General features: G+C 35.3%; 1 protein-coding gene across 1 annotated transcript in view; it reads right to left on the bottom strand.

Annotated features, from left to right (window-relative positions):
• LOC111868671 overlaps positions 1-9,806 on the bottom strand; it is a gene marked incomplete at its 5' end in the record, with an annotated part of 256,954 nt that overhangs the window by 92,700 nt on the left and 154,448 nt on the right. Inside the window, 5 exon segments of the mRNA XM_033753134.1 lie at positions 1,521-1,967; positions 4,053-4,433; positions 5,562-5,681; positions 6,103-6,273; positions 8,216-8,416. Of these exon segments, the coding sequence (XP_033609025.1) occupies positions 1,521-1,967; positions 4,053-4,433; positions 5,562-5,681; positions 6,103-6,273; positions 8,216-8,416 (1,320 nt within the window).

Genomic DNA, 9,806 nt, shown 5'->3' with positions numbered 1-9,806 from the left:
GTAAAAGTTGAGAGTATTCTCAAAAAACATGGGCCCAATTACTTGACTTCATGATAAGTTCACACACAATACATCAACCTTCAATCATGCAGCAATGTCTCCATAATTTCATGTGGATTAAATGTTGACCACATATGGCTGTTTTTTTTTTGTGCCGACATGCCTCTATAAATGGAGCCACACTTTGCCCTTAGAAATGCAATGTCCAGAATATCATCTCCATTAGCAGCAAGGAAATCTCTAAACCATCAACAATACTGCACGCACATGAACAAGAGACATTCCTATNACTGACTGGCTGACTCTACGTCTCGACTCGGCGGCTGTCACAGTACAACTCGCTGTTAGCCACATTACAACTGACTGGCTGACTTTACGTCTTGACTCGGCGACTGTTGCTGTACAACTCAGTACGACTNACAATACTGCACGCACATGAACAAGAGACATTCCTATGGTTCATGCACTCATGCTATCTTACATGGACACAGGTGCGATTTTAAGTGCTTTCTGTGTTAATGAATATGAGACGCCTGCTTGCTGTGACAATTTCTTCAGCTTTTGCATTATGCAATCAGAGATATTCAGTACTTTGTCCAGAATTAATAACTGTGAACTGCCAGTTGTCAGCACATCAGAAATTGATCCAACTTCCCTAAACCTCTCAGTCAACTGCTGCAATATGTTGCGATGTGGTATGTGAGATATGGCAATCAGTTCCACAAACTTATACTTGACCTTCTCTGTGTATACACTTCTACAATAAAACACTCGTTCCATCACAATCACTGAAGCCTCAAGTGAAAACACCATTTTCACAGGGTTTGTCCATGTCAAAACAGCTGTCTAGGGCATAACTGATTAGAGTAGGTAGTGGTCAAGGTCATACGTTCATGTGGCAGATTTCTGAATCACCCTGCAAAAGCTTAGCTCAAGACTGAACAAAAAAACAAACTCCATGAATTTAGTCCGCAAGCCAACTATACTGACTGAGCAACCGCCGTTTGTCAGCGAGGTTAATGCCAACTTTTGTGGATACAGAGTGTCGTGTGGTCAGTGCTACAAATTCCCATGGCCGTTAATTTCGGTTTTCTAGACTGGACTCAAGACTGAAACTTACAAGAATTTCAATGTCTCACATTAGACATAAATTTTACACACATTAACTCATATGAAATTTGTAGATATTACATACAGGAAACTGGTCTGATTCTAAAATTATTTAACATGTTCAATGTTGATAATTCTTTATATTATTTTATTGAAGTTAAAATTTCAATAGTATATAAGCCACTTATTAACTTAGCTGTTAACATGCCTATAAACCTGTGATTTACATAAATGCAAAATAATAAAATTTAAAATTTAATAAAATAATAAATAAGTCATGTCACATAACATGAATGAAAATTAAAATAAATAAATCTGTATAACAGACTGCATATGAGTATCATACATTAAAACTATAATATGTTGAAGAATAAAATCCAGCAAACAATGATTATAAAAATACTAATTACCTAGCAGTGGTGAGCATCGTATCAGAGGATTTCCATTTAGACCATGGTTGCATGTGCATACGGGATGGTGTTTTTCCACACGGCATGAAGCTCCTATGCCACAAGACCCAGGACATGGGTCACGGCATTTGTATGCAATGCAGGCAAGTTTGTCTGAGCAGTCATCATCTGTCCTACATTCAGGACCCCCACAGCCTGCAGGGCCAGTAGGATCACCAGACAGTCCATCAGGGCATAGACACATGGGATGACCCTGTGGTGAGACTGTACAAAGAGCATTGGGCCCACATGGGTTTGGCAGGCAAGGATTCGCAGGTTCCAAGACACAGCCCGAGTACGGATCACCTTTGTAACCTGATTTACAATAGCAAGTTTCTTGATTTTCAGAGATGTAACAGTCAGCATTATTGCCACATGGTCCAGGCTCACACAGGAACTTCACAGGTTCTGCAAAATGATATAGAACCATAAGATGTTGTCAATACATTGAAGCACAGTGCAACTGGGAACATATATCAGAGAGAAGTAGTAACACTAAAGGAAAATTAGATTTCTTTAGAAGTTAAGTGCATTATACAACATCAATTCAAAATCTCTATATGGTATTTCTAATTAATTTGGAGTAAGAGTGAATTTACAGGCATTTCAGTTCCCATGGCAATTTACACCATCTACAGATAATAAGCAACGTGTTAAAATACACATGAAAAAATAATCTGACTAATGGGATATAAGAGGTTGTATATTATCTGGTGATAATTATGGCTAAAGATTTCTATTAGATGCTATTTCTATGACTATCTAATTAATTCTGTATAGATATTTTGACTTGATGTTTTACATACTTGGTTTATTTCAAGCTTTCAACTGCTAAGGTTATATAGCATTAAATTGACAGTTAGTGAATAATGAACTGGAAATTATACGGAAGAAAGCAGTGGTATCCCAATTTAAGATACTATTTTGGCATTTGCCTGGAAGGACTAAGAAAATCCATGAAAATACCTCAGTTAGGATAGTTGGTCTCTTAGCTGAGATTTGAACTTGTGGCCTCCCAAATGTCATGCAGGAGTTCTAACCACTCAATTGTAATGTTGGGGATCTGGTGCTGTCATTTTTACATGTCTCTCACCCTATCTATAAACTAACTAATAATCAGTATATTAAAACAGGTATCAAAGAGTTGAAATAAATAATAAAAACTCCAGTCATAATGCATTTTCAAACTGGGGAATTATAAAGCACGGTGTTCCACAAGGATCAATTTTAGGTCCCTTACTTTTTCTTCTCTACATAAATGATCTATCTAAAACCATCAACAATAAATCTAAACCAATTCTATATGCAGATGACACTAGTATAATATTTAAGAACTCTAAATTTGACAACTTTAAAAATGACATAAATATTGTATTTGAAGCCTTAAACAGATGGTTCGAAGCCAATTTACTCTCATTAAATTTTGATAAAACCCATTACATATCATTCACAACTAAAAACAACCACCAAATTGATCTGGACATCAGTTATGCCAACAAATTAATCTGTAAAGTACTTGATACAAAATTCCTTGGAATACATGTAGACAGTACACTGTCTTGGAAAATACATATTGAACAAATTATACCTAAATTAAATGCAGCTTGCTATGCGATGAGATCAATTAAGCCTTTTATGTCACAGGAAACATTGAAGATGGTTTACCATGCCTACTTTCATTCTATTATGAACTATGGATTAATATTTTGGGGGAACTCTTCACATAGTGTAATAATTTTTAAAATACAAAAGAATATAATAAGAATCATTACAGGATGTAGAAGTAGAGATTCATGTAGAGAATTATTTAAGAAATTAAAAATTCTACCGCTTCAATCGCAATACATATTATCGCTTCTCCTATTTGTTGTTTACAACAAAGATAAATTCAAATTAAATTCTGATGTCTATAACATGAATACTAGACAAAAATATAACTTCCACCTACCCTCATCAACTTTATCAGTATATCAAAAAGGAGTCTACTTTACTGGCATAAAAGTGTTCAACAATCTGCCACAAAGTATTAAAAACTTGGGCAATGATACTAAAAAGTTTAAATCAGAGTTAAAGAATTATCTACATGCTCATTCCTTCTACTCTTTAGATGAATACTTCAATGTAAATAGAGAATGATGTAAAATTAAGTTATATTAATTTTTAAGCTAAAATTGCCTGTACTTATGTATGTAACATTTTGACTTGTTCTGTATCCAAAGGTACTAACCTGCTTAGGATTTATAGAATGTAAATAAATTCAATTCAATTCAATTCAATAAAAATACAGAATAAGGTAGTTCAGGTACATTTTAAGAATTAACAAAGACAATCCCAAATGAGGTTCTGAATATGAAACTAAAAGGAAAACACCGAAAAGAAAGACTGCATCATGCCTAAAGTTGAACATTAGTAACACCTGAAGTCAAGTAATCCAAACAATTTAGTACATATATACTGAAGTTACTGGCCTCCATTGCAAATGTATTCACATACCTTCACAGCTCCGGTATGGATTGCCAATACTGGGTTCTGGACAGAAACAAGCTGGTTCCTTGTTTGGATCACAGAGAGCCCCATGGCCACAAGGATTGGGTTCACAAGGATTGCGCCTTTTCACACAGCCTCTGATGGTGTTAGGGCTCTCCAGAAAGCCTGGTAGGCATGTGCATTTAGCAAATCCATTGCTCAGGATGGCACACTGAGTGTTGGGACCACAGGGAGATGGATCACAAGGATTAGATGGTAAAGTGCATGGTTTCGATGGAGGATTGCCTTCAAATTCTGGGAGACAGAAACAGAGCCGTAAGCCATTTACAACACGGCAACCTGAATTTGGCCCACATCGATTTGGTTCACACTTATCTCCTTCAGGAACTGAAATAAAATATGTACTAATAAGTAAAAAGAAACACAATTCCTACATTAATGTACACTTAGTTTACATCTGTACTTGTCAGGTTGATAAGCTATAATGTTCACAGTATTTCAAAAGCCTAAAACATGTGTATGTATGCATATATATATATATATGGGCCGCACCATAACTCAACCGGTTAGTCGCTGGCTTTACACCGTGGTGGCCTGAGTTCGATCCCAGGTCTGGTCAAATAGGGTTTGTGGTGGACAAAGTGGTGCTGGGGCAGGTTTTCTCCGAGTACTTCGGTTTCCCCTGCCTATCTTCATTCCACCAATTGCTCCACAATCACCCTCACCTATCATCTGGGGCTGGTCAATAGGCCAGAAATGTGCCTGCAGTAAAAGGGACTTAGTCCCACCCCACTAGCAATAATAATAATAATAATAATAATAATAATAATAATAATAATAATAATAATATCATAAATGCTTGCAAAATAGCGTTGCTAAATATAAATATTTTGTTCTTATGTTCAAAATATTTCCACTCAAGGAAGAAATTTCTTTTATACAGCATATAATGGAGGACCCAACAAAATGCCATGATGAAAGATACTGTTATGTACTCCAGCCCTACCAGCACTTTTGTCTCACATCCTCTGACCAGAAGAAATTACATACTGAGGAGATATATAGTTTCTGTATATCTGAACAATATCTATGTCATGTTAAAAAATAAGTATAGGATGCTATGACACAAAAAGTAAAGCATACTTCACTTCAAAATTTAGAGTATGAAAAATAAACCATTAGGGAAACTATGTTAGTAAATACAGTGTGTGCATATGGCTAAAGCATTCTGAATATTTATTTTCTGTTGATAATGTTCAGTTCCCCAAATCTTAATTTTTCCATTGTACCACTTCACATACACAGTTTTATTTACTATAACATTTTGTAGGACTGTTAACTCCCTTGTTCAATAAGAGATTACTGTATGGAAGAACATGGTTATACCACAATAACATGAATAAACATGCTACTGAAGTGCCATAAAACCCACTACTACTATTCAGTCAGATTAAAATCATTATGAACAGTATTTATTGGGTATTTGTACTATGGGATGGAATTGAAAACACTTACTGCAGTTCTTGAATGGATTTCCTGTCAATCCCTTTGGACAGAAGCATATTGGATTTCCATTGTCAATTTCACACATTGCATTTAAGCCACATGGATTTGGATCACAAGGATTACTTGGCCCTACACAGAAACATTTAAAATCAAATAACATATATTATGAACAAAATATTACTATATCAGTTGCTTTCACTACAAAATTACTATTATAGCAGCTTCTTAGTTTCTGTCACACCATATAACAATATCTCTTCTTTGAACAGAAGTTACTAACACATAATATAGCTAACATAAAGAATACTTTCATTCTGAAAAGAAAATAGGATAGTATACTGCATATTGATCTCATAACCACAGGGGAGTGACTAGAAGCAACATATTAACTGTGAAAGATGCTTCAACATCTGAAGCCATTTCTATGAGCAATGCAGGAAACATAAGTGCATATATATTGGAGTATACAGGAAAAACAAATAATTATTTTCCCCAATGAAATTATCCTTCAGTGTTACTTTCTCCACAGTGATATTTGCTATAGCTTTACCTTGGCATCCTGCAACTGGAGTTCCATTGTATCCTGGCAGACATTTGCATGTTGCTTTGTGATGTAACACTTCACAAATAGCATTCAATCCACATTTGCATGGACTCTGACATGTGCCACTGATGCAAGCTTCAGTAGTGTGACACTCATCATCATTATGGCACCCTGTCACTGGAAATAAATTCAACAGCTTAGTACATATTTTGTAACAGAATTTATATTTCACTACTTACTACTGCCATAACAGAGAAGAAAATATCTTGTGTGATAACCTCTTTGAAATGTTCAGTGTAGTAGGATAACGTGATATTAAGTATGGTCTGTTGCTGCTGTTGTGTAAGAAAGAAATTTAGCCTGTCTGATAGCATCAGGACATCATATATTTAAACTGCAGCCAAAGGAAAAAAAAAACAATAAATGCACTCACAGAGTGGTTTGAAAGGAACAGATTAATTATTAATAAAGAAAAAGCAATAGCAGTATCCTTTCATCAACCTCAAAAATTGCAAGTCGAATGATCATTAATAAAGCTCCATGATACAGTCATCAATTATACAGAACATACAAAATTTGTAGGAGTTTGGCTGGATAAGAATCTAAGGTGGTCTGCACATACTCAACAACTAGCAAATAAATTATTTAAAATATGTTTTGCCTTATGAGTAGTCAAAAGAGTATCAGGGTTAGAGACTGTTCACACCTTATATTATGCCTATTTTCAATCCTTGTTAGTATATGGATTGATATTTTGCGGAAAGTCAGGAAATGCAAAATTGATCTTTAGGTTGCAGAAGAGAGCTATTAAAGCTATGATACAAATCCCAAAAACTATTAGTTGTAAACAAAATTTAAATCATTACATATATTACCTTTACCATGCCTGTATATATATGAAATTCTAGATTACATAAAAAACAATTTGAATGTTTTCATAACCAATTCAGGAATACACTTGCACAATACAAGGAGAAAAAATGACTTGTTCAGTGCCATGTAATACGAGTCTATACAAAAACAATTTCAATAATATTGGACTACATATGTTAAATTAGTTGCCACAGTATATTAAAGAGATACCAATACTATACAAGTTTAAAAAGACTGAAAACATTCCTACTTGATCATTGTTTCTATAGTAAAGAGGAGTTTCTCTTGTTTGGGGACAAATCCTAGTTCTAATCACTTGTAAACATATATTTCAAGAATAATTAACTTGTAGATTTTAATATGAGTACATGTTAAAGGAATGCCTACTGCCCTGTTCTGTATTTTTTTCTTACAGGAATGAGATCAAGGATACCAGGGTATTTTGTGCCGGGATAGAAGGATCAGGTCTTGAGGCATATAGCGGTGTCATGTGTTAAACAATTATATCAGTTCTATTATTAGAATCATCATTTTATTATCATCTTAGTATATTATTATATTATTATATCATTATATTTATTATTATTATTTATTGTATTGTAAAGCATTTGACTTGTCCTATATCATGTATAATGACCCATGGATATGAAGTAAATAAATAAATAAATAGATTACAGGTTATTCACAGTGTACTGACATGTTACAAGCGTGTACAGTATAGCATCTAACATATGAACATTTCAGCACCAGAAACTTCCATATTATGACAAAATTCCTGAATTCTGGGGGCTACAGCCTCTCAACAGAAAATGAACTCATTGCAAATATGTGAAATTGGATTTTTGAATTAAGCTATGTGAAAGTTGTTTGTGAGTGAATATGTGTGTTTGTATGTTACCATGCATGTATGTGTGTGCGCGTGTGTGTGTGTGTATGCACATGCATGCATGTGTAGGGTGCTAGTAATATATACCTGCTTCCATATTATAAGGTAATATTTATCTTGACTGTTCATATGTTTGACATTCCTATAATACATGCTAATTACAATTGAAGACAATTAGCAGAAAACTAGATCTGAAACTAAGCTGGAAACATTACATTTCAGAGAATGTAATATCTTAGAGAACATTTTTTTTTTGTGAGAAGAAAGAACATGCATTCAAAAAGTGGATATTACCTTTGATTATTATAAAATATTACTACTACTAATCAGTCAGTCACGAAATTAAGTGAACTTAAATACCTTTCATACACTCCACATATGGGTTTCCTATGTATCCATCAAGACATTTGCAATCAATGCCATGATTCACTGCTAAGCACTGAGCATTTTCTCCGCAAGAATCTTCTAAGCATGGATTGATACACACACGATTGAGTCGATCACAAAGTTTGTGAGGTGGACAATCTTCATTGTAATGACAGATTGGTAGAGGACTTTTCACTGTAAACAAAGTTTCAATTATGTCATTATTCTAACATACATCTCTCAGTTTCCATTCACTTATAATCATAAATCATGTTTGATATTGTGACATGTAGACCAGTTGCTAGAGAATGAGTTGACAAACATGTTTCCATGGAGATGGATTCTTGGAATCCAACTCATTACAGAACACATTTCCTGGGATACAAAAATGAAAGATGTTTCTACAGAGACAGATTCCTGGAAACCAACACATCATTGTGGATTCACCAGAGGTTTCCCTGGATATGGATACACTATATAAGAGGTTATTCAGATCACAATTAAGTCAGTGTAAGACAGGCATGATCTGATCTGTAAAGCCTGTACTGACAGAACACTTGTGTGTAGTGCAAAAGTAGAATTTTCTAAAGCATGCTATATGTGTGAAATATACACTTGACAAAAGGCCAAGCATATTCATAAGAGACATACTCATCTTCTCATCAGAGAGGATGTTACATAAGAACTATTACTGCAAGAGTTCAGTTGAAAAAATATCCCTGGTTGGGGGTCTCTAGAGGCTTGACGCCAAGATGAACTGATTGGCAGTAAACTGCCAGTTGTAAACTAACTCTGATTTTGACTTTGACTATGAGAATGAAGTCAATCATAGTTCAGATCAGAATAGAGATCATAACTGAGTCAGTCCTAGGCAGTCATTTACTGTGAGTTATTGTAAGTTCTTGTAATTACGAGTGAGTGCACAAGAAGGTATTAATAAATCCCGTCATCCAATTCAAAGCCAGTTATTATTAGTCATACACCAAAAATACGTGACAATATGTTACATAAGTAAGGTATAATGAAATTTAAAGGTTAGAAAACCACTACAAATAAATGGGGACAGATCCAGACTTGGTTCTACCAGGAAATTTTTCACTCCAGGGAGACTCTCCAATCGAGCCATTGCCACTACCATGCATTGTGCAAGTTTCATCTCATCACTGGTCACTACCAGGATGGAAGGCCAAGGCCCTACCCTGGGGCTGCATAGCAATACCTCTTCTTCTGCAAGATGCAGTATTTGGTGCCCTAGGTCTACAGCTGCATCATATGCACTCAGGATTTCCAGCTTCAAGATAAATTCGTTTGTGATATTGGCGACGTATACCCAAATTTTCAGTGGGTGCTGCCCCAGGGTCAGTATCAGGAAAACTTCCTTCAGTATGCTAAGTCTTCCCCAGATACCATCTGCAATGTGTAGCGTTGGTTTGACTGTCTTTTGGGCCAACTGGCAGTGATGTCGGGCCTGATGACAGTTGCGTACACTTTCAGTGGTTACCGAGCCAGCTCTCTGTATCTAGGCTATTGTCAGCCCTTTTCGTTATGACAGTCAGCATGTGGTGGTGGTGGTGGGCCTTAATAA

The sequence above is a fragment of the Cryptotermes secundus genome, unplaced genomic scaffold (genome assembly GCF_002891405.2).
Source record: "Cryptotermes secundus unplaced genomic scaffold, Csec_1.0 scaffold832, whole genome shotgun sequence".
NCBI classification, from domain to species: Eukaryota; Metazoa; Arthropoda; class Insecta; order Blattodea; family Kalotermitidae; genus Cryptotermes; species Cryptotermes secundus.
This window is presented reverse-complemented; position numbering and strand designations above follow the sequence as displayed.